The sequence below is a fragment of the Pavona decussata genome, unplaced genomic scaffold (genome assembly GCF_977016875.1).
Source record: "Pavona decussata unplaced genomic scaffold, jaPavDecu1.1 SCAFFOLD_336, whole genome shotgun sequence".
In the NCBI taxonomy this organism is placed as follows: domain Eukaryota; kingdom Metazoa; phylum Cnidaria; class Anthozoa; order Scleractinia; family Agariciidae; genus Pavona; species Pavona decussata.
This window is the reverse complement of record NW_028145724.1, coordinates 276,628-302,500: the sequence shown is the minus strand read 5'-3', so window position 1 is coordinate 302,500 and position 25,873 is coordinate 276,628. Positions and strand designations below refer to the sequence as shown.

General features: G+C 38.0%; 3 protein-coding genes and 1 pseudogene across 5 annotated transcripts in view; 3 read left to right on the top strand and 1 right to left on the bottom strand.

Annotated features, from left to right (window-relative positions):
- The window catches only part of LOC146453346 (uncharacterized), a 2,087-nt pseudogene extending 1,193 nt beyond the window's left edge, over positions 1-894 (top strand).
- Positions 1-12,264, bottom strand: part of LOC146453344 (uncharacterized) — a 108,729-nt gene extending 96,465 nt beyond the window's left edge. For both annotated transcript variants that reach the window (XM_085096715.1, XM_085096716.1), the window contains exon 1: positions 12,103-12,264. In XM_085096715.1, the coding sequence (XP_084952841.1) occupies positions 12,103-12,126 (24 nt within the window). In that variant the 5' untranslated portion in view covers positions 12,127-12,264. The remainder of the gene's footprint in view (positions 1-12,102) is intronic.
- Positions 6,475-7,568, top strand: LOC146453345 (uncharacterized). Its single transcript, XM_085096731.1, has one exon. The coding sequence runs from the start codon at positions 6,606-6,608 to the stop codon at positions 7,566-7,568; it is 963 nt and encodes a 320-aa protein (XP_084952857.1). The 5' UTR covers positions 6,475-6,605.
- A 96-nt stretch (positions 12,265-12,360) lies between the features above and the next one.
- Positions 12,361-25,873, top strand: part of LOC146453337 (centrosomal protein of 83 kDa-like) — a 176,073-nt gene continuing 162,560 nt past the window's right edge. For both annotated transcript variants that reach the window (XM_085096714.1, XM_085096713.1), the window contains exon 1: positions 12,361-12,512. The gene's annotated coding sequence lies outside the window, so the exon portion shown is untranslated. The remainder of the gene's footprint in view (positions 12,513-25,873) is intronic.

The window sequence follows — 25,873 nt, the reverse complement described above, 5'->3', positions numbered from 1 at the left end:
GTAAGATCCTAGTCTATTATTCATTGTAACTTTGTAGGATTGTATGTTGTGGTGAATGAATAAAAAAAAATAATAAAAAAAAGTTCATTAACAATGCTAAGGTTTTGTACGAGCTAATAATCTAACTTCTGATCCTTTCCGTTTGAAATATGCCAATTTCCCCTGGTTAAATTTGCAATGTGAAACAATGTTGAAAGCCCCTGAGATGTGGCTGCTAAATTTGCTTTGCCTGTACAATAACAAATTGTAAATGTTTATTACATATTAAATTTGCAATAGCAAAGTTATTTTTCTTTCTTTAAAGAGGAAGACATCAAAGGCAAGATGAAGAATTTAAGAACACAGTATGGCAAGGAGCTGGGAAAGGTTTAAATGCCTCAACTCAGTTCTAGTGGTTCAGGAACAATTGAGGTGTACATACCAACTTAGAAGTACTATAATCAACGGCACTTTTTAAGAGATAGTATTACACCAGTCAAGACCAGACCAGCCCTTGAATTTCTGCTAGTTTAGTTGACCCTAGACTAGTTCAGGTTGATGTAGAGGAGGATGTGGAGAGTCTGGTCCCTCAACCCACATAAGAGACACAAAAATCAGCAAAGTCAGTGGCCAAAATCCACAAAAAAAAAAGGAAGACAAGGTGTTAGAAAAATCTCTTTTTGTGTTAGAAGATGTTACTAATAAAAGAAAGATACCCATGGAAGAGGATGGAGACATGATTTTTGGAAAGCATGTATGCATCAAGGAGACATCAAGGACAAACGAAGCAAAGAGCTAGTGAAATTGAGGATCCAGCAGCTACTTTTTGAAGCTCAGTTTGGCAACAATTCACAAGACACTGCTTGTAACATCAGTTGTTCTTGGGACAGCCCATATCAGCAGAGGCCTTACTGAGCTATATAAAAAATTCATTTATTATATAAACACCAGTGAAATACCAAGTGAGCTTTCGTGCGAAAACGTGATATCTTCACACGTGAAGATAACACGTTATTTTCACACGTGAAAATAACACCGTTACTATGGTTACATAATAAATCGCGCCTTTCGCAGCGAAAATGAAATGGTTTGGTATTTCATTGGTGTTTATATAATAAATAGAATATTACATGGCCGCTTGGAGATACGAAATTTCTCTTCTCGTGTTGAAAAATGCAACACTCGAAGAGAAATTTCGTATCTCCGCGCGGCCATGTAATATCCTCTATGTATTTTGCAATTGTCTTTTAATGAAGTTTGTGCACTACATATTGACATGTGTAAATGTAGTTGTTAGATCACAATGCCATCGTCTAAGAAATTTTATGATTTTTGAAGCGTCAATGTTTCTCCACTTAGCTGTGAACTATAGACAGTTTATTTGGCATTTTGCATCTGGCAACTGAACATGATCTAAAGTGGGACAAAGATAGCAGCAGTTAATTATGCCAGCCCTAAACTTATATCTGATTATCATTAGAAAACATTTTCTCAGGGTGCAAATAAAATGTAATTTAATCTTGGTGTGAAATTCAATAATTAACATCAAGAAGCTTCAAGATAAGGTTTAACACCCAATGACAATTTCTGAGTTATCCAATGTTTTGAAATTACACACAGTGAAGAATGGTGTAATTTAAAACTATCTAGAAAGATAACACTGACACCTTTACATTACCTTTGAAAACTGAGGTATGGAAATTTTTTTCCCTTTCACTTAAATATATTCTTAGGTTTCACTTTGGACCAGAGTAAAGCTACCTTGTTTTTATTACAATCACTGAAGAGAAGGCTGTTTCTAAGGTAAAAGAACTTTCCATTGCCAGGGAACCTGCCCAGGACCATTAACATACTCTGAGAGGTAATCTCTCATCTGACTGGCACTTTTTGTGTGATTCATTCCAGGAAGAGCCAGATTCTCAAATTTGTTGTCTCCATTCACCAGCAATAACTTCACGGTTTTCATTTTCATAATCCAGGGACCCTGGGGTGTGTAGACTGTTGGGCATTTCTTAATAAGGAAGTTATGCAATGCCAGACATGAATGATCTAAAATTGTGCAAAATTCTAAATTTAGCACTAAGAATACCAAACGCATCCTTGCTCACTCTCCGAGCTCTAGATAATCGATAGTTAAAACCCTTTGCTCTTCTGATATCCCCCTCTTTGCGTAAGGCTTCATGACATTTTCTGTCAGGCTAAACGCATTGTCTCCCACGAAATAATGTGGCACCAGGGTATCCCATTCTTCCACAATGGCGTCATTCACTGGGAGAGGTTTTGGCTCAGGGATGTTTAGCCGTTTGGCCTGAAGTGCGTGGTAGATGACGGTGTTCCTCAGAACTCCACCATCACTAATGCGACCTTGGCAGCCAACATCAGCAAACACAAATTCTGCATTAGGGCCAACGACTGCCATAAGCACAATGCTGTAGAACCCGTTGTAATCAAAATAATCGGAGCCAGTTCCTGGGGGGTGTAGGATCCGGACGTGTTTCCCGTCGATAGCTCCGATACAATTCAGCAGTTGCCATCTACTATGAAAACGCTTGGCGATCTCTAACCATTCTTCCTCGGAACTTGCGCATGTGATATATGACTCAAGGACGGTAGAAATCGCCTCACATACTCTGGGGATTATGAGAGAAAGTGTTCCTTTGTTAATCCGGAACTGATATAGGAGACTTGTGTACGTCTCACCGGTAGCCAGAAAACGAAACGTCACAGCAAGCTGCTCAGCTGGTGAGATGGAATTTCTCATTTTCGTGTCTCTCTTTTTCAAAAAGGGGTACATACTTTGCACGAACTCTTCAAATGTTGCAAAGTCTAAGCGCAGATAATTGCTGTAGCGTTCGGGGTCTCCCTCGAGATCTTTAAGGTGGCCGAACACAGTTTTCCAGTATACAGATGTTAGTTAACATTAGAGACCTTAAGATCGAGGTTTGGCCATCTTACCGCAAACGCCAAACCGGGGTTTGCGGTTAGCGGTTTCACGTTAGCCGTCTGCCCAAAGTTGGGACTTAAGATCCACGGGTGATAGCACCGGTGAATTATGAGAAATTAGTACAAAAACAAAATGGCTGCTGCTCGAAGGTGAGATGTGAATTTTGATGTGTTTGTTGGATTTTTTTGATTAATGAGAGCAGAACACTTAATCACTGACCCTCTTTAAATCAGACAAGACTACAAAGATCTGCTGGACGCCATGCAGCTGGATGATAGCAGTTCTGAAGGCTCGTTCTCGAGCGATGAAGATCTCGATTTCTTATTTCTAGTATGCATTCACACATCATCAGGAATCTGCTTTTATTTTACTTTGTTTATTGTAGTTTAACCACCAAGTAATCCGGCTGGCAAAACAGTTCCAGCAACAAATAGCTGGCTGCCATGTTTGTTTTCAATTCATTCGTTTGTTCACTTCTATTTTAGTGGAGAAATCGTCTTCAAAATTACATTTCTATGAAAAAGAACTCGATAATAAATAAGCGAAATAGTTCTAAAAAGTACTATTTCCTCTCAAACGTGGGATTGTGATGTTTCAGGTCGCAAAAAAACTTGCGGTAAATCACTTACCTCTGGAGCGTGGTCTTGCCGTACAAACGTCAACCTCAAACCGCAAACCTGACGGCAAGGCACTGGTCACATGACTTCTTGACGTTCGCGGTTCGCGGGAAATGCCAAAAAACCTCAATCTTAAGGTCTCTATGATTTGAAAACTACGTACTTCTGAGTACCCGAAATTAGCACGGTGTAAGATTAACTAAGAACGAATAAATTTTGATCCTTCTTGTTGAGCAAGGTGCCGTTTCCATGGCAACGCAGCAAGCTTTTAACCGTCCACAAATAATGGTTTTCCTTAATTTTTAGAAAATGCACTCGTTAGATTTTTTTCCATTTTTTGTATCCAGAAAAACCCACAAAATACTGACCTAGTGACGCTTCTTTCATGTAATTTTAACAGAGAGATCTCCTGTAAATGTTGCTTTTGCACTTTAATGTTTTTTCAAGATAGCCTCTGTTAGATTTTGGTTTTTGTTTGTAGATGAGTTACGCTTTTAGAGAACTACTGTTTTGTCAAATTTCACGAAATTCAAACGAGCAGTTCCCTAGAAAACAGTCCATTTCCATTAAAAGAACCAGACACAATTTTTTTGTCAAACGCGCATGCGTGGCTTTTAATTAGGTCTTCTCAGCAAAGACGAAAAGCGTGCGAAAAGGCTTAGCGCTTCATGAGCTCACTTTCTTTGTTCGGTGATAAATGAATAAGGATTCACAAACGAGAAACTGAGTTATTTTAAGAACAAAACTCACCTTTGAGATCTATTTCGTATAAAATCGAGGGATCGATAGTATTAGCTTACCACAACCCTAGCGCGCGCTTAATAGCATCACTAACAGAATCTGTAAAGCGCGCGCAAACTGTGTTCGGCCACCTTAAGTAAACGATGAAATGCACCGTCTGTTTCCCTCGTCGAAATCCACGCCTTAAGGTGGCTTACTACAGTTTTCTGGAGAGAAAGAAGGCCCTAAATCAAACTTAAGAAAAACGCAAAACAGGAATTTTCTTGGACATTTTTTCTAGTACAGTAAATACAGTAGAGATAATTTTGAGTCAGAAATTAAATTTGGAATGCTCAAAAAGTGTTAATTAAAAAAATAATGAGTGTCAGTGGCGGCTTGGAAACTAATCCTTTTAGAGTTGTCTGGCTCTAAATCTAGCCGTACGACCCCACTTCAAAATTTCAGGATTTGGAAAGTGGGCAAAAATAAGTATTTACAGGGAAGAACACGGAATTTTGTCAGGGAGAAATTTGACAAATGACAAAATTGGGAAATTTTGCCTTATTTGAAAATTCTTAAAAAAATTTCTGACAGATTTTCTTTAAAAAATGTTCACGTTTCCGTTTTAGTGTTTTCTGTCAACAGTAAAAATTTGAATATAGGTTGTACGGCTAGATTGGGAGAAATTAAGCGAGAAAAAAAATTGTTTTTGCGACCTACGGTGAGAAGACCATTGCACATGCTTGTTCTGGGAAAACCCGGGTTACAGCGCGCGCGCGCTCCAACTGGTGAGTGCATGCTGCCTTCGTGTTCAAACATTTGGCGCAAAATCACAACTCTGCAAAGGCTTTAAGACTCTTAAGGAACGGCAACCATTAGACAACACGTTTTTTCAGTTATCAAGCCCAAACACGATCTAGCTACTGTAAACACACCTCTGAAACCCACCTGGAATGCCAGGAAATTTTTCCGAGAGCCGCTATTTTGTTTTTGTGCTCGCGGGATTTCCTCAGCAAGCTCGCGTGATTTTCCTCACGCGTGATGCTTTCGCGTGCTTTGGGCAGTGCGCGCGCATATCAAAGACTCGCACAGTACAAAAACTGTAGTAAGCCACCTTAACCCAGATTTTTCGCTGTCGACGTTTTTTTGGCGGCGACAAAGAGTAGCCGTGCCAATTCCTAAGCACGCCGCAGCTATTTGAGTCGTCTCTACGTCCATTTCTCTGTTACATTTTTATTTGCCACAATGTTGCACACATGGTTGGAAACATGGTGCTGTCGTGCTAGCCGCTGAAAAAAGGTCGTAAACTCGCCACAAAATCGCCACTAGTTTACACGGGCGATTTGGAATCGCCACAAAAATCGCCTGTGTAAACGGGCCTTTAGGTTCGACTCCTGATAGGAGCACTCGGATTTTTTTCCGAGTATGCGCTAATTTGCAATACCTTAATTAACACGAGCGTTAATTTTCTATAATGAAGTATGAAGCGATAAACTTACAGAATTCGAAAACAAACCGTCATGTGCGTCACGTGACATTTTAGCCTGATCTAGAGAAATTAAACTGGTATTGCCAAAAAAATTATTGAAAAAAAATAGCACACACCTTGGACTCAAAGAGTTAAACGCTTTTACCAAGTTTTAGAAAGTTGTATGGGTTTTTATGGCGATCGATTCAATCTGAAAATCTCACTATGAAATAAATGTACTTTGTACAGGTGGTAATCGAAGATTATAGTGCGTCGCCTTAGGCACCTAGCTGGGTTGCATAAATCATGTTTAGATTACAGGAACCTGTAAGTATAGTTGCAAAACAATAAGTTATTGCCTGAGAACAATCGTTAACATCCGTGTTATCTTGAAAACGTTTTATGACACCAGTTCCAGGTGTTTACAGGGCATCCCAACAAGGGTGCGACGGGGGTACTGTACTTCCAATCACTTCTTTGTTTTCCCAGTGCAGGTTATTACTCATGCACGATGCTTTTTTCCTTCTTGTTCTTCTTTATTTGCATGTTTAATGCAACCCTTATCAAATCGCATTGCTTCTACAAGCAATACAAATTGTACCTTTTAAATACCCAATGAGTATTTGATTTCTCTGCCTTCACTATTAATTGCAAAAATTACAGAGAGATTTAAGGTTCGACGTTTCGGAGTCATCTTGACTCCATTATCAAGAGAAAAGATCAGTTTGTGAACGCGGATATTTAAATAGGCTAGAGCTGAAAATTAACATATTAATAGATGGTCAAACAAATACTTTAGCGCGAATTGAATCAGTTTGCACGTTCAGTTCTGGCTTCAGTTTGCGTATGAATAGCATCTCATGAATGAGGCCGTTTCATGTGCTCCATCGAGGAAACTCTGCAACAGGATGGCTTGCTACCCCCGTTCTACCGGAGGTATGTGGATGACACTCTTACCATAATGCCCGATAGAGTAACCGCTGACCACTTCTTACGCACGCTCAACCATTGCCATTCTTCCGTGAAATTCACTATGGAGACCGAACATGACGGGTCGCTTCCCTTTCTTGGCGTGGAATTACTTAATCGAGCTCCCAAGATAGAAACCAAGGTTTACATCAAGCCCACCAATACAGGCCTTCTACTTCATTACCAGAGCCACGTAGATGATCGTTATAAACGGAGCCTAATTAACACCATGCTAGACCGGGCCTACCGATTATCTTCTGATTGGTCACATTTCCACGAAGAACGCGACCGGCTCAGAGAAGTGTTCAGTAAGCTTAAATACCCACAACACTTAATTGACACGGCCATCAAAAAGATTATCGACACTAAGGTATCTGATCCACAGCCCTATCCATCGTCACAAGAGAAAGCGAACACCGTTAGAGTCATCCTATCGTTTAAAGATCAGGGTTCAGCGAACATTGTGAAACAGCAACTAAGTAAATTAAGTTTAAAAGTAGGAACTGCCATCCAACCTGTGTTTGTGAGTCGAAAACTCAATGAAGATCTTAAGGTGCAAGAAGCCAAGCCCTCCATTGTCAACCAACAATGCGTAGTATACGAATTTAAATGTCACCTGTGCGATGCAGGATATGTGGGGTATACGCGTGGGCACCTGCATGAGCGCGTAGACGGACACAAAAGAAAGTCGTCTTCAATGTACAAACATTACCATCTTCAACATAATGACCAGATACCACAGCGTTTTTTAGAACTGTTTCACGTTCTTGCGAAATGCACCAGCAAATTTGATTGCCTCATTCATGAGATGCTATTCATACGCAAACTGAACGTGCAAACTGATTCAATTCGCGCTAAAGTATTTGTTTGACCATCTATTAATATGTTAATTTTCAGTTCTAGCCTATTTAAATATCCGCGTTCACAAACTGATTTTTTCTCTTGATAATGGAGTCAAGATGACTCCGAAACGTCGAACCTTAAATCTCTCTGTAATTTTTGCATGTCTTTGCTTCAGCAAATCCCTTTCACTATTAATTATTATTTCTATTGTTTTTTATGCAAAAATTGTAGTATGATTCTATGTACTCTTATTATTCTTGTCTTTTGTTCTGTTCTACTAGTTAGTTACACGTTATACGCTAGTTAGCTGCACGTGGCAGTAACCAACTCGAAAGCGTAAGCTCCTTTGGTCACTGCGCACATTTTGCCTTTGATGTTTATGTAATTTAATGTTGTCTTTATGTTACTTTTATGATGTATTGTAATTTCTTTTGTAGTAAACAATTGAAATAGTGTATAAATAAAAAAATCTGAAATTCTGAAATCAGACCTTGGTGGTTACAATTTCAGAACATCTTCTTCAAATTGAATGTGACGAGGCTTTCATCTTGACTACCTTGTCTTGTAGTTTTCGAAGCGAAACCACGAGGAATGGTACGAAACGCGCGCGGGACGTCAAGATGCTGTTGTAACATTGCAATATGGAACCGACATACTACCTCTTTTATAATAAACGATGAAAGGAAAGTTCCTCGGAGATGCATGACACTTCAGTGTGGAGAAAACCATACTGAAGAAGGGTGTATACCCCAAACGTCTGTGTTTTTTTTTTTCAAAACCATTTTTGACACTTTTTGATATTTATTTTTATATGATTCCTATCCGATATACAACCTCTTTTCTCGATTTTTCGCCCTTAGGAACATGTACAGAGGTAGGTACTTGGTACTAAACGCGCTGGGCATGATGGACGCGCGCGCTGAGCATGATGGACAGCATTGGGACGTCAAGTTTCAAGATGGAACCAACATACAACCTCGCTTCTCGATTGAGAACTGCACAACGACTCGTTTAGGGAACGTCTCCTTCGTCGACGCAATAATAACTCAGGTGATTATAGAGATTCTGTTGATGTCATTGGTCGAAGATTGCATCATATGATTATCCTGCAATAATCACCTCGAGCGAGGTGTTCATGGTAGGAACACTAATTTTCAAAATGTCCGCTTAGCAATTTGTTGTTTTTGCTGTATAATACGATCAAAGAAAATGCAATTCCGAAAGGCACTAAAGATGCAGCTAAGTCCGGGGTGACACTTTTCGAAGGCAAGATATGAAAGTTTTGGTAATTGCAAAAAAGAAAAAAAAACTTTGAAAATTTCAGTGGAACTGTTGAAGATGTCGATACTTAAAAAAGCTTACGATGAAAAAATCAAATTAAATTCGCGCAAAATTTTCTTTCTTTAACAGAATTGTTTCACCAACAAAAAGAATTTATAAGTACGTGAACTATGATCATCCGGGTGAGTGTAGTCCTCAGAAGGACTGAGACTGAGACTGACTGACGTTTCGACAACTTGAGCTGAAAAAGAGAAAACGAGACACAGAGAAAACGAATTTAGACAGAATTTGAAAGTATAGAAGTAAGTCCAAGTAAACGAGATGAATAACTGTCTTTCTAAGTTTTACGTTTCAGTCACGAGAAAAGACGACAGTTTTTGTTAGAAAACTAGTGCCACTAGTTTGTTGTCGGTTCGAGCGGCTCTCAACGAAAAAGTTGCATCTGGGCTAGCCGCGGACTTGTTTAGTGAAGCCAATAAAACCTGAGTGAAGCCAATAAGTGACTTAATTCCTACCTGAAAAACTATCTCCAAGGGAAATTTATAAACGTCCGTTAACAGGTGAAGCAATCAACATAGTTAACAAGAAATTGTGCGACAAAGTGCTAACTCGTGCCATCCTCGAGTTTTACACAGTACAAACAGCCTTGTTGTTCTCCATTTATTTTGGTAAACGGGTCGGAGTAACCTAACATTCATTCACTGAAAAAGTAAATGGTTTGTGTTATTGAAACGAAAGAGAAGTTAAGGACAGTGCCTACTAATAGCGAAGTATTTTTGCGCAGTTTATCACTATGCGGGAAAAGCAGATCTTAGTAGCGACTATTGACATCCAAAAAGAAAATTGGGGGTAACCACGCATTTTTTAGAGATAACTAAGCAACAATTATTCTCAAAAGCAGCAAAATACAAAGCAATGTATGGCGCTTTTTTCCAAATTGAAGCTTTATTATTTCTGAAAAATGCATGGTTACCCCCAATTTTCTTTTTGGATACCAAAATCACTTGCTAAGTTCTCCTTTCTCCGCATAGTTTTAAAGCGCGCAAAAATATCCCTGTATTAGTAGGCACCCCACATAGGAAACCCGAGTATCTCGAGATGCCTAGAACGTATGCGCAGTAACAATAGTAGGCACCGTCCTTAAGAATATTGATATTCTGCTTGAGGCATGTGCAGTTCATCGATTGAGTATGTGACCGCCAAACTAAACTGCGCGTCTCGTCTCGCTTGACAGTTTGAAACAAACAAACAAAATTGACATTTTTCGGACGGTTGTTGTTTTTCTCTGATAATCACGTGAGTAATTATTCTAAAACAATTATTCGCCTCAGGCTCAGTAAATATTGGGCATTATAATCCATCAAATATTTTCGCTCACGCGCGATTGGTCTAAACGCCTCACGTGACCGAATACTCCAGCTAAAACTGGGGAATATTAGCATACCTCAGTGACCGACTATCGCGTAACGCGCAATCTGATTGGCTAAACAGGTGCCGTCTATCGATCGATAGACGGCAGTTTGTCAGAGCGCGCGCAATTTAGCATGCATCATTGCACAAATATATCAAAATTTATGAAATATTAAGATTTTTTTGCTTCATAGATCGATCACTGAGGTATGCTAAAACAATTAGACGGCTCGCTCTCGGTTTCTATCGCCTTTGATAGTTGGCTCGGGGCTTCGCCCCTCGCCAACTATCAGCCGATAGAAACCTCGAGCTCGCCGTCTAATTGTTAATTACACCGGATATTCCCCAAGTGATATTGCCCAATTTCAAAAACTTCAAGGCGCGTCTTGTTTACAATTAAAATTAATGTCAAGATGGAGGAACGGTTTGCTTTTGTGACAGAGGGAGAGATAAACCTGCTGGTCGATAAGCAGTATCAGAAAACAACATAGGCTCTTAACGTTTTTGACGGTAAACTGTTCTTAAACGAAATGTTCAAATACTCAAGCTCGTTGCTACATGTTGCGAAAAATATTTGAAGGATAATAACCACAATAGCCTCCATTATGATTTGGCTTTAAAAATATGCTCAGATATTTGTCCTTGGACATTATCTGCTCCTCGAAGCTCACAGTTTTCCTCGACCTTCGCTCTCGGAAAACTGTTCGCTTCTCGGAACAGATAATATGTCCGCGGACAAATATCTGAGCATATTTTCGCGCTAAATGGAGGCTATTGTTTATATATAATATGGGCTATTATATAGCCCGTACATTATAGAGGCGCTGTGTTATGGAATTTTGTCTCAGATTATTTTAAAGACTTAAGCAATGTCACAGAAAGGTTCAATCTGATCCCAAATTAAGGGAATTCAGATTTACTAGCGCATAAAAATTACAAAAGTACATGTTGCATTGTCATACTTTTACCTTTAAGTCTGATTATCCATTTGATGTATTTTATGGCGTTTCTTTTTGTAGTCTAATTAGGTAATAGTTACTGTAATTACACACGACCCCTCAAACATGTAATGCTTCTATTCTCATCGTGTTTAAATAAAGCATCTAACTTACTTGCTTACTTATTTACTTACTTACTTACTTACTTTCTTTCTTTCTTTCTTTCTTTCTGTCTGTCTGTTTGACTGACTGACTGACTGACTGACTGACTTACTTACTTACTTACTTAATTCACCAACACGACTTCGCCTTCCGTTTGGCGAATAATTGTTGATTATGTATACATTTTGCGACTCAAACTCTATTCATATTCGCCGTTTGTGGAAGGAGGTTAGTATGACAGTTGTTGTCTCCTTCTGTTTCAAAAGACAATGGACTGCGCCAGAATTGTCAGTTCACTGTATTGGGGCAGCGTCGGCTGTGACTGTAGAGTCCAATTCTTGAGTGTCAATCTCTGTCACAGTTGCTGCATATGTATGTTGCTAGTAGCGTCGGTACGGATGTAGTTCTTCTTGTGCTTTTGACTTTTTGGGGCTGTGGGGGAATATTTCTGAGCATATTTTGCTGGATAACATGTTACCGAACCTGAAGAATCTCTCACGAACTCAACATGTTTAGCCACTAACCGCGAGAAGACGAAAGTGCATTCATTTAAAATTTGCGTTTTGTGCAAATCGCAAAAGTTTTCATCTGAGAAAATAAATATAATTCGTATATGGGCAATTATCCGTCACACAAAATATTGGGTGGAAAAAAATGTATCACTTAGATCATTTAAAATTTTAACAGCTCAATTCAAACATTGCGGAAGGAAACTGTTGTTTATCATAACAAAACAATTTTTTAAGACTTAACACTTAGGGTAGAACTAACCTCCATGGCGTTGTTTGCAGTCATTGTAACTGTAGAGTGGTTTTGGATATATTTTCTAAGACATCAAGACTCCCTTTCATGAGGTAGTTTAGTGAAATACTGATAACTTCTTGAAAATAAGTGCTTTCCACAGTTCACACAACCGTCAACGCCGAAAATGCAACAGCCGAGAAAACAGCGCAATCACTTACGTCAGACAACCTCATTCCCAGGCTTCTTTCTCCTTTTTTAGGAAACTGGAGGAACTGGGGATGAGATCGATAATGGCGGGCGGTTGCGACGGACGCCGTTGATCGTTTGTTTCCCCGTTCTCTCCGTATGACATAAAAGCTCGTTAATTTTGTAGATTTGGGGGATAATTTTGAAGTGGTGAAACCGAGTAAGAGCATAAAACCGAAAGAGTTTTAGAGGTAAGTTGATCTGTGCTAGATTGACAGTACGTTGCAATTGTTCAAATTGCTTCAAAGTGTCCATCTTGCAAAAATAAACTACTTGATTTTACGGTGTCTTAGGAAAACAACGTGTGTAATGTTTGCCACGAGATTGGTTAAGTTGTCCTTAAAATATATTCCTTAGTAACTATGAATTGCAGAGGTCATGGGTTCGAATCCCGTTCAAGCCTGAATTTTTTTCAGGCTTTCTTTTCGCAACGACTAATTAAGTCAGGGAGAGTTAAGTTGCGTAAATAACTGTGAGGTTCTTTCTTCTAGGGTGCAAAGAAACTCAGCTTTACAGCTTGCCCTTCGGGCAAGCTGTGGCTAGCATGTACTAGCTCGAAAGTCATTTTAACTAGCCTGGAAAAAAATTCACAAGTAGTATAAATTTATTAACTGTTTTAATTAGATGATTATGAATTACACGACAAGTTAGTTAGCTGCTTTATTAATAATTGATAATCCACCATAATTTATGGAAACCTTTATAATTAACGGTAAAAGTGTGAACTATCAGTTGGCCTGGAAGAGACTTTACACATTGGCACAATGATTAACTTTTAATCTTTTGATTTGAATGTTTTTGTCTTTCTTTCTTTCTATGTCAACTGCTAATAAAATGATTGAGTAAAGAATTACGTTGAAACAAGCAGGAAGAAGTTCCAAAAAAGTTGCAATTGTTTTTCCTGAATTAACCTCTTGTGAAAATTTCTACATGTACATTAACTAGAAGCTGTATTTCCTACCTGTACAATGTCTCATTACATTTTGTAATCATTAAAACATACATGAACCAGATACTGAAAGTAAGGTCTCATGAAGAAACAAGTGATGTATATGTATGAATCTCAGTACGTGCGACACGCGGATGACTAACATACATCTTGCAATTTGAAAATAATCTACACACATCTTCTGAGAAAAACTAGTTTGAAACTAAACAAATTCCCACTAGACATGAACTTGATTGTGCATTTTGCCGCCAAAAATATTTCCCGCCAGAAAATGTCTTCAGCTGAAAGGAGCACTTTTATTAACTGAAAAGTTCACTGCTAATCATAACATTTTGCATACATGAAAACTTGACATCTTTCATCATATTTTTGCTTCTCATACAAAAGTATTACATCAAGTAGATTAGTTTTCCAAAAAAAAAGTTTGGCTGTCAGTTTTCACGCGAAAGCGGAAAGTACCACGTCACGCATCAGTGCCATCGTAAACAAAATTATGCAAATTTCTGGTGAAATGAACATTTTTAGATCTTGTCAGCTTTCATAAAGGTTTCAAATGAAAAAAAATTGTGTCGTTTTTGCAATTTACATCTGATAATTTATGGGAAAGCAATAGGACATGATCGATAAATTTTTATCAACTGTTTAATACATACCTTGTAGAATTTATTGAAATGCACGTGTCAGTGCAAAAACCATGAACGCAACTGAATAACTTTCTTACCGGAGTACAGGATCAAAACCTTTTTGGTACGTTAATTGAACGATGAAGCATAATACTGACAACTAGCTTTCTCTGAAATAATTCTTATTTAGCAAGGGTTAGTAATATTTCAAATTATTTTTATTTGAACTGCGTGGACTAGACTTAACAAAGGAAAAATTTCATGTATTATGTTGGGCATAAAATGTACATGTAATGCAATACTTTTTTCAAAAGTGAGATTAGCTTGAAAAATAGGTAGTCGAGGACTACATGTAGCTACATCTGTAGGAAGGAAATAAAATAAAAGGCAGTCTATGACCGCATGTGGTTACTGCTTTATTTTTGTAGAATATTGCAGTAAAGAAGTAATGTTATATAAAATTTAGAGGGGTTAATGAACTGCTCTAGTCTGCCAAAATTGTGCGGCGTAATTTGATCGTTTTGTCATATGGATGAATTTGGGATACGCTGGAGGCTTTTGGTTTGTTTACACGTACACAGGGGACAGTATTAGATATTGTTTGGCTCACCCGTGTTTACATCAGATCGCATAGTGAAGAAATTTTGTGAATCAACACACACAGATAAACAGACAATAAGCTTTCTTAATTATAAAATTTATTCAGAAAGACCTGTGTTCACGCCTGAAAAGCAAATACGTTCAATTTTCGCCTCGAGTGAAGCTACACGAACTGCGAGTCACTAAACATGAAGCACAATTTCTCGTTTTTCGAAAATTTCGCTGAAGCTACTTGAAAAATGACAAATCGACCAATTTACATACAGCATGGTGAAATTCATATTCAAACCTGTAGTATTTTGTATAGTGGATTGCCAGCAGCACACAAAAATTTCCGAGAACGTCAACACGGCTCATGTGATGATTTGCAGATCTTGTTAATTCCCATCGCACATGTTTCGCTTTGACACAATTTTAATCTTGAACAAGCATTTCTCCGCTTTGAAGTCACTGATTTCCTCTTTTTAAGCAGCCGAGTGTTCCTTAGAAGTTGTTCTTTTGATTAACAGTATTGAAAACCTGTGATTTCGTTCTAAGAACTACAAACTGCAACCATGAAAATTCACGCAAGAGAGACGCGACGGCCATTTTGAATAAACAAGGATCTACGAATAAAGCCGACTGAAATCTCGCCAGCCTGTCGGAAACATGCTGTAGATTGGACCACTTACGGACTTACCACTCGATGACATAGTAGCTACTTCTCTAAGAAGAGAAATAGCTACAAAAACGGCTTGTGGTTCACAGTAGTTTTGTAATTTTAATTCTCAAAAAAACTTCACTTGCCCATCGGGCAAGTGATGGTCAGAAGACCACTGGCCCGATCGGCAAATCCACTAGCCCCGGGCTATTGGACATGACTTTCTTTGCACGCTGGTTGAATCTTACTTCTATTAAAAGTAATTTGAACTTTGTCTAGCTCTCTTTCAGTTTCTAAACAAATGGTAAACTTATTTCAGATCCTAAGATATAAGCTTAAATAACGGATGAAATCAATATTGTAGAGAAATTTGTTATGATGTTAGTAAGTAGTCAGTGAACCCAGGAGACAGGAGCCCACACTAAAAAAGAGATAGCGCCACCCACTTTTGTCACAAAGTCACTGCTTCAACGTCACATTAGAGATGGCGGACATTTTGAGCAAGTAGGAGCAAGTAAAAAAAAAATTGTTCCGTTGTACACTTTAAAAAAAAATTAAAATAAAAATTGAAAAAAAATTAAAAATCTTCCGTTGTGGACATATCAGTATTTCAAGAAATAAAGCCAAACATGTCTTGAAAAATAACCGAAGCTGTTAGAAGAATATTTTGGACAAATATTTTGTAATTGAGCTGCAAAGACAAATTAGCAAATCTCAAGTTTTATTCACAAGGCAAATAAGCATACAGATTTTAAATTCATTCTGTCAATATTCAGTTTTATCTTGCCGCACGGACTCTGCGATGTTCACAGCTCAGTGTTTACATTGAGATGACTGGTGGCTTGGCCTCTGGCTGGCCAAGGTTCTGTTTATAGTGTGGGTCCATGTTTAAGCAGGCTTGTTAGGGTTTTTCATCGGGAGTTACCAACAAGATATATTTTAGAATTTATCTCTTACTAGCTTAAATTCCTCTGCATCAAGAGAGTCATTTTCCGGCAATTTTGACAACGTAAAACGAGTGATTTGGAAAATGATTTTATAATAAAATTAAACGCTAAAAGATTTTAAAAAAAACATTATAAAACTCTGAAAAACCAATGACGTTTCGATGCTACTCCACGTCATTATCAAGTCAAAAAGGTATAAGAGAAACAACTCCTATATGTATTTTTGTGTTATCTTACCTTTTTGACTTTATAATGACATGGAGCAGCTTTGAAATGTCGTCGGTTTTAAGAGTTTTATTATGTTTTCTAAAATTCTTTAAGCATTTAATTTGAAAAAAATTATCCAGTCCTCACAGCCAGCTAGCAAAGATTTACAGTGGTAGTTCCCAGCTTAGTAAGAATTTTGAAATGATCGATATTTTCCTAGTATTTTTTTCAATGCAACATTTTTGCTAGCCAGCTGAATATTCTAGTTTTCACTTGTAGCTCAAACACCAGAAACATTAATATAAGTATCAGGCCTTCCTAAAGGGAGTGAGAGAGTGCCCACTATCCTCCACTCCTTCCCAAAAAGCCTAATACTTAGGTTAGAGACATATATTTTTGAAGAATCTTCTGAAATTGTTTCACATAAAGTTAATACGTACATGTACATGTAACATTGTGCAGTGCATAGCAGGATACATGAAAATTCTTCCTTTACTGAAGCACAGCGCATCAAGAATCCTATAAAATCCTACAAAACGTTATATTTTCAGCTCTGTCCTATAAAGCCGCAGCTACACGAGCGATTTTTTGCTCACGCCGGTGATGCGATTTTTTCAAATTTTGTCATGTCACCAGCACGAGAGGGTGGCTACACGGGTGACAACAACGAAGAAGAAATGAAAGGGTCAGCGTGGGTCCATCCGTGGCTCGCAAGGAGAAAGGAACGGGGATTTTACCATAAACTTCTGATGGAAATTTCATTGGCTAAATGTTCTTTTGTCGCATCACAAGCATGGGCAAAAAGTTGCAGGGTGGCTATGTTGTAGGTTAAAATGAATCCCAGGTTAAAATGATTTCAACCTAGGTTGATTTGTATTTTCCTTTGTTAAGGTTCGGTAATTTACAGCTATAACAAAAGGAAAATACAAATCAACCTAGGTTGAAATCATTTTAACCTGGGATTCATTTTAACCTACAACAGCTACACGGGCGACTATCCCTATGATTTTGTTGCAAAAATTTCAATTCTGGTGACTTTTTTCTTGCGATTTTTCACCTGTCACGTCGCCAGTTCAAGGGTGGCTACACGTGCGATTTTCATCTTGCGCTGGCGATGCGACAAAATTTGAAAAAATCACATCACCTGCGCGAGCAAAAAATCGCTCGTGTAGCCGTGGCTTAAAGTCCTATATTTCTTCAAAATGTCCCTTATTGTCCTAAATATCATTTTCAGCCCTCAACTGAAAACACAATGCATTTCCAATATATGGAGCTGAAAAGACGCAGTGAATTCAAAAGTTTGTGCCAAAAAGCTTTCTTGAGACTCTTTCCCAGTCTTCCTCTATTAAACATATAAAATGGGGGTGGAAGGCCTTAACACAACTCCTACTCACAAATTTGCCACTTCTATTACTATCTCAGTGTTTGACCAATATAGCTTCTTGTATGTTTGCAGCGGGTTAACATGATGATTTGGAGGATTTGCATGAAAGTTCAGTACTGAACAGAACATTATTTCAGCCATGTGCTTACCTAACTGTCACATGTTTTCAATTTTGATCTCAAAGGTCATTTCTGGGTCATGACTTCTGTGTCTATTGCCTCATGGTTCGTACAATCTTGAAAAGGTCTTGCATTTTAGTAGTCGTCTTGAAAATTCCTTTAATTCGGTTAAGGTCCTTGAAAAGTACTTGATTTCTTTATTAGGTCTTGAAAAGTCCTTGAAATTTCGTAATTTGTTTATTCCATATCACTTTGCGGAAAAATTGAGTGATTTTGCCGGGTAAATTTGTGCATTCAGATGACTAATGACTGGCGATAACAGTGGGACAAATGGTTGGTATAACACATGTGAGGATACATGAAGCAAACTTTGATCTTTGCCTCAATTTCAAGTACGTCTCACCAGGTAATGTGGGTTTGTCTACCACATGCGTTTGTTTTCAGGGGCTATGTGATCGGTCGTGTGTAGCGTTTTTTTAAGCCAGGTATTTTTGATTTTCCCTTTGTTTGCAATTTAAATGAGCGATCGGCAAATGTGTATTTAATCCCAAATTATTAACTGGTGCAAAGTTATTAGCTTTGAAAGGATTCAAAGGCGACAAACACAAGACCATGTGTTGTGTTTGTAATGAAGTGATCGACATAGAAAGCATGGGAGGAAGCGCCTTGATCGAAGTCTCACATGAAAGGGGAGAAACACAAAAAGAAACACTGGAACTGGATATAAACTCACTTGTGAAGTCAACAGATGATTTGAGTGTCAAAGCTGAAGAAACTGGGCAGCTGACTCTTGCCTATAAGTCCAATACTCTTTAATAGAAAAGCAGCCAAAGATAAGACTCTTCAACTGCAAGAAGTGACCAGGCGCGTAGCTAAGATTTCGATAGGGGTGTTTGTTGAGCCCCAAATCTTGCTGAGCGCCGGAGGCCCTCTTATTAGGGGGGTCCGGTGGCATGCTCTCCCGGAAATTTTTGAAAATCTAGGTTCCCAGAAATCTCATTTCCTGCATTTTGAGACCCATTTTAGGCAAATCACAACTTTGTTTTACGGCAGCTTTTTAAGCTATATACAGTAATAGCCCACGTATAAGAACCTGAATTTTTCAATTTAGCCTAAAAAGGTTCTTATATAAATGGTACTTAAAGCAAATTTAGGCTACCAAGGTTCTTAAAATAGTTTCTTATATTTTCATATGAATTTCATCTGAATATACTATATATGTTATAAATATCATCTCATAATACAGTATAATGGCAAACACAATAGACATACAACATGGTACTTAAGCTTGAAAGGAAAAAAAAGTTATGTCAAGTTACTTATAAATAGATGATGATCTTAATTCAGCAGTTTCTACCTATACACTTTCACAGCAACCCCACTGATGAGAACCTAACTTAAAATTTTAGCCTAAAGTAGGTCCTTATGTGGAGGGGGCTTAAAATGAAAATTTTAGCCTAACAGGTTCTTAAAACCCAGGTTCTTATACACGGGCTATTACTGTACATCATTTCGATGGCATAATTGTTTCAACTTAAACAAGAAAGTTCAATGTAAATTTCGCGCCCTGTCAAGTTCTGAAAGCTATTCGATCTGCTGATAGTCATACACCAAGCTGGTACTGAACTGCATCATTCTCGGATGTAGGCCTAAGAATTAACAAATTGACTATCTCGTCAAGATTGACAGGCATTATTCTCATATCATATTTGATATGCATTAGAGCCAGGGCGGACAGCCTACTCTCTCCCACGGTACACCTCATGTAGTTGTTCAACCTCCTCATTGTGCTTATGGAACGTTCACATTCACAAGTGGTGACTGGAAGGGTGGCAAGTCGTCGGGAACACAGTGATGCTTTTGGTGACGAAGCACACAAATCAGTAACAATTCGTCCGTCCTGAACCATAATTTTCCACGTCTGGAATTCGGAGGAAAAGAGTTTTGGAGAGGGTACTTTCTATGGCTTTTTCGGGCGGATGCGGTTTTACTGCAAAAATGAAACGCCATTAAAATTTTGAATCTCCAAGGGTTCTTGACAATTTTTATTTTTACTGAGGATAAGACATAAGGCCTAAAGAACGGGTTTATATCTCTATTTTTCTTTGGTTGATGTATTTCGACCACAGGAACTTTATTTAAAAGTTTTTCTTCCGCCATTATTGATCTTCAAAGGGGGTTCGTTCGAACCCCTCGAACCCCCCCCTCCTACGCGCCTGGTCACTGAAGAAGTTGAGGACAAACTAAATGGAAAGTTGGAAGCTCTAAAAAGCTACTGAAACACAAAGATTGTATCATTTTTGTTGAACAATATTGTATAAATTTGCCGTATCTGCATTTCAAAATTTATTTCTGTACCTCAGACGTAAGTGCAAGTAAAATAGCCAGTGGTTGATCATTTTACAGAATTTCATTACAGAGACTAACTTCATCAACCAAGGCTGAACTATTTGAAAACTGGAAATTATACGTTATGACTGAATTGAGTGTTTTAGGTGTAAAAAAGGGGACCAAAAATGGTGATATCCTGAATAAACATTGGTCCTTGAAAACTAGTTTTTTCTTCTTGAAAAGTCCTTGAATTTTGTTTTGTCTGAAGTTGTATGAACAATGTTGACAGTGTCTGTTTATTTGACCTCTTGTTGTTCCATTTACCAACTGTCATTCTTATGGTCTTTGAGGCATATTACATGATTGTACATGTATAAATACATGTAGGTTTCGTTTGGTTCATTTCAGCACATCCAGTGACAGGACAGCCTTTCTCCATTTTTGTTTGCCGGGCCTGGCTATTTGTTTTTGTGGCAAGATGTAGTGTTTCTTATCACGGCTATCTGCCTTTTGATCCTTTCTTTAGCATTGTAGCTTCTTTAAGAGAGCTATGCAATTTGTGAAGTTGAAGGCTTTAAAGTCTGCTATAGTTATGGCTATGTTTTTGTCATTGTTTCACTCCACTATTTAACTGTGAAGTAAGTGTTGTGGGTTCCGCTGTACTCGAAACTGTGTCTTGAGTACAGTGGAACCTCCATTGAGACCAGGGCAAGTGTCCCCTGAACAGAGGTCGGGTCAGTGCTTGTTAATAATTAACCAACAAAAACTAAATTTTTTTAATTCTGGCTTGGAATCTGCTGCAGTCCTCATTTTAAGCTGTAGATAATGTATAAAAAAATCATTATTCACATAACTCTTTGTGACATTGTGTGTTGGATTCCCACAAGTACAGTACATCAATCTAAGTGCCATTAAGGCAGTCACAAAATAGTGTGTTGGGTGCATTTCGCAAACTGGAACAACTTGTTATAACATACACAGTACTACTGTATTGGTAAGATTCTCTCAGACTCTACAAAACAGTCAGTGGACAAAAAATTAGTGATCTTGGTCAGACTGTTTAAGTCTTCATGTGGACAGTTCCTGTAAATTTTTGTAGCATGAGGTCTGACAATTGCTTGTTTCCTGTGAACATTATATAATTCATCAGCTCTTCAGCTACACAAACTGCTTCACTTACTATTTGTGGCTTTTTGATAGACTTGCCAAATTTGATTGGTGTTCACTTATCTTATCAACGTTCTTTGGGGTCATTCATGTTTTGAGTTGTTAAGATGCTTCCTAAATGAAGGTTAAAAGCAGGCTTTGGGACCCAGAAAAAGTGTCCCTTTCCCTGAACAGAGGTGTCCCTTCAATAGAGATAACTGGTACAACATTTTTCTGGGACAAAATTTTGTGTCCCATGAATAGAGGTTCCCCAAATGAGAGGTTCCCCTGTGTTCCATGGGTTTTTATCTTTTGTTAGATCTCATTAGTTGCCTGGAATGGCTTAATTTAGTTACTCTTTAGGCAACAACATTCTCTTTGTGGGAATGGCAAGGGATAATTTTTTGCTTTTGTTTTTATGCCCACTGCGCAGATGGAATACACCAGATTGGCAACTGTGAACTGGGTTTTTTTATCTCTTCCTAGCTGTTTGAAGCTTGTACCCTCACAGGATATTTGAGGATCTTTGAAGATCTTCAAAGAACTGCTTTAGATCCTTAAAGATGAGGATCTTTAAAAGATCTTGGTAGTTTCTTAGTGTTGTGGATCAAATGACGTCATATTTCTCAGTTTGTGCTGTAGTAGTGTTGTTCCAATATATCACCAAAGTCACTCAATTCAACAGTTTTTCACTTGATTGTTCAAGACCCTAGGTGGCTTTACTGACAAACCGACAACTGACAAATTCTGTCAGTTTGTCAGAACCGACAAACCAACAGTTTTTTACTTAATTATCCAAGGCCCTTGGTGGCTTTACTGACAACTGACAAATTCTGTCAGTTTGTCAGTACCGACAAACTGACAGTTTTTGACTTAATTTTTGGCTTACTTATCTAAGGCCCTAGATACAAAAAGTTTACTGGCAAAGCGACAACCTCCAAATTATCCCAGCACCGACAAACCTACATTTTAAAGGGGAAGTATCACGAAAATTTGATGCCATTTCAAAACCCAAAAATGTTTGACTGACGACAGAAACAAAAAAAATAATTGTCTTGTCTTGTTATAAATTATCACCCTAGTGCAATAAAACTGTTGATTAGTGCCTCTGGCCAGAGACAGAGTAGGTTGGAATGGATTGAAACTTGAAAAATGATAGGCTAATGTTTTTCAAGTTTTGTATTTTTGTTTCCACACTACGCTAGAACAGATCATGAGTTGTTCCTGTCAAGAATTGAGTTGATTTCTCTCCTCTCGTTGTTCTAGAATTATTCTGCAGCAAGGTTTTTTTTTCACCATTTTTAACAATACTTTCCCTTTAAGCCTTAATTATTGAGACTACCGAGTTGCTTGACATGACAAACCGACAATTCTATTAAGTAAAGAGCAAGCCTGCAATTTTTAGTCTTAGTTATTTTCTAGAAGGATAGCGGATGATTATTTAGGAACACACATGGATTTCATTTTTATTTTTCTGTTCACTGCACAATGTTCATAACTATTCATATGTGGGAAGGCCAAGGCACTGACTGTAGGCCAAGAAACAAAATGAACTGAAAATATAGCCAACTACCATTAAAAACAGGGATATATCTAGTCTCCTTCGCAGCCGCTCGGGCCGGAGTCATGCAATGCTCCCCGTCCCCAGGCGTGGGGACGGGGAGCATTGCGTGACTCCGGCCTGAGCGACTGCAAAGGATACTAGGATATATCAGAACAGAGTTTTGAAATTTAAGCGTCAGTTTTGAGCATCGCCAGTGAGTTTTCAGAGTTCTCATACAAATTTCCCTATTTTCTTTTGAAGGTATAAAGCTGTGGATTTTTTCTTTACATTAAGTTTTTCAAAACGTTTCCGAAGTATTTAGATTCTTTTCAGTTAACGCGCCTTTTTCGAAAAGATTTCCAGAGAAGTGTTCAAGATTCTATTCAAATGTCGGACATTACAAAGAGGAATTTGAATATTCATTTCATTCTCGGAAATACTGGTCATGCGTGACGCGGATTGACTGTTATCAACTAGGAAAGCTACAGATTGTAAGAAGTCAATTTGTGGAGTATGGAAAATGCGGAGTGTGTGGAAATGCATTAACTTTGACAGATTTATTCATTTCAAAGCATTTTAACGCATTCATTCAACATAAATCAAAGGCTGTGAGCCAACTCGTGAATGCAGATGGCACATCAGTAATTGAAATTTAGACGGCCACGGAAAGTTCCTTGAAAGCTAAAAGAAATTATATCTTTGCCTGATTATGTAACGAAAAATTACCATTCTTGTACTAGTAACAAAGTGGCTAAAGCCGTTAAAAAGTGCTCAATACACTTTTTAAGTGTAGAGCTTTGAATAAGAAGATATAACGAAGAGACAAAATTCTCTGTTACTCCGAGTTTCGTGCTCACACACTCATCAGACAGTATTTAATGGAGAATATAAACCTGTCAAGTTATATATATACACACGTCTATTGATTACAAAAAGCAGGGCAGTGCGGTTCTAATTACAATTAGGTGTGAGGAAAAACTAATAGAGTGTTGTTTATCGGACTGACAGAAGGGATGTTTAAACAAAGATTTTCACAACCCAAAGCAACATTTAAACACAGGAAATACACGAACAGCGCCGAGCTCTCCAAATACATCTGGAAACTACATGACAATAATCAAGACTTCAACATCAAATGGACTATAATCAGCTGTGCAAGACCCTACAACAACATTTCTAAACGATGCGACCTACAGGTGTATGCTTAACAGAGAAACTAATGATAATTACTGCAAACCCCGACAGAATCCTAAATAAAAGATCAGAACTGATTTCCAAGTACTGCCACGAAAACAAGTTTTACCTTAGGAACAATTGACTCAAAAACAACACTTTATTAGTTTTTTTCTCACACCTAATTGTAATTAGAACCGCACTGCCCTGCTTTTTAACTCGTGAATGCGCGTAGCGCAATGAACGAGTTATAGCGATAGCTGGCTTTTGACTTGGTTGGTTGGTTGGTTGGTCGGTCGGTCGGTTGGTCGGTTTTGTCGTTAACTTTCGGGCGTGCGCAGTGAGTGAGTTTTAAATTCAATAAGTGGGAAAAACACGCGAACATTTATTGTTCACGGCGCATCAGGAAATTCTTTTTCAATTATATGTAGAGAATAATTTGACGATCGTTTAGTGCAAGAATGGAGATTTTTCGTTCAATCTGAGCAAAGTTACAAGTTTTTTCAGTTTTTCAGAAAGTCCGGGGTCGTAAACTCAATTAGTGAAAAAAAAAACGTGAAAATTTTTTCTCACGATGCCTCAGAATTCTCTCATTCATTCTGTAGAGAATAATTTGACAATCATTTCAGTGTAAGAATGGAGATTTTTCGTTGAATCTGAGCAAAGTTATAGGTTTTTTTCGTTTTTTTCGACAAAGTGCGGTTTCTTTTAAGAACTAAAAATAGTTTAATTTAGAAATGATTTAATAAAAAAATAATTTAATTTGTCAGTTTTCACGCGAAAGCGGAACGTGGCATGTCACGCATCATTGACGTCGTAAACAAAATTATGCAAATTTCTGGTGAAATGAACACTTTAAGATCTTGTCAGCTTTCATAGAGGTTTCACAGGGAAAAAATGTTTCATTTTCGAAATTTACAACTGGAAATTTATGGGAAAGCAAAAGGATGCGGTCGATAAATAATTCTTATTTAGCAAGAGCTTGTCATAGTTCATTATTTTTACTTGAGGATTGCGTGGACTGAATTCCAAAGGAAAAATTTCGCGCATTTATGTGGGGCATGAAATGTAATGCAATACTTTGTTGAACAGATTTTCCTTTGTGAGATCGGCTTGCCCTACAGTAATTTTGTAATTTTAATTCCCAAAAAAACTTCACTTGCCCATCGGGCAAGTGATGGTTAAAATCCACTAGCCCGATCGCAAAATCCAGTAGCCCCGGACTATCGGACACGAATTTGCATGACGTAGCTGCACATGGCGTGCTTCTATGAACTTTGAATAAAAAAAACACGTGATTGTTTTTAATCGGCGCATCAGAATAATCTTATTCAATCTGTAGAGAATAATTTGACAATCATTTTTATAGTACAAGAATGGTTATTTTTCGTTACATAATCGGGCAAAGATATAATTTCTTTTAGCTTTCAAGGAAGTTTCCGTAGCCATCTAAATTTCAATTACTATGTGTCATCTGCATTCACGAGTTGGCTCACAGGAGCCTTTGATTGTAATCTATAGACGCGTGTATATATATAACTTGACAGGTCTATTCTCCATTAAATACTGTCTCATGAGTGCGTGAGCACGAAACTCTGAGTAACAGAGAATTTTGTCTCTTTGTTATATCTTCCCATTCTTGTACTATAAAAATGATTGTCAAATTATTCTTTGCAGATTGAATAAGATTATTCTGATGCGCCAATTAAAAAAAAAATCACGTGGTTTTTTATTCAAAGTTCATAGAAGCACACCATGTGCAGCTACGTCATGCAAATTCATGTCCGATAGTCCGGGGCTACTGGATTTTGCGATCGGGCTGGTGGATTCTGACCATTACTTGCCCAATGGGCAAGTGAAGTTTTTTTGGGAATTAAAATTACAAAATTA

Bases quoted from the DNA above. Each gene is read 5' to 3' on its own strand.
- LOC146453345 (XM_085096731.1), top strand. From the start codon at position 6,606: ATGTGCTCCATCGAGGAAACTCTGCAACAGGATGGCTTGCTACCCCCG.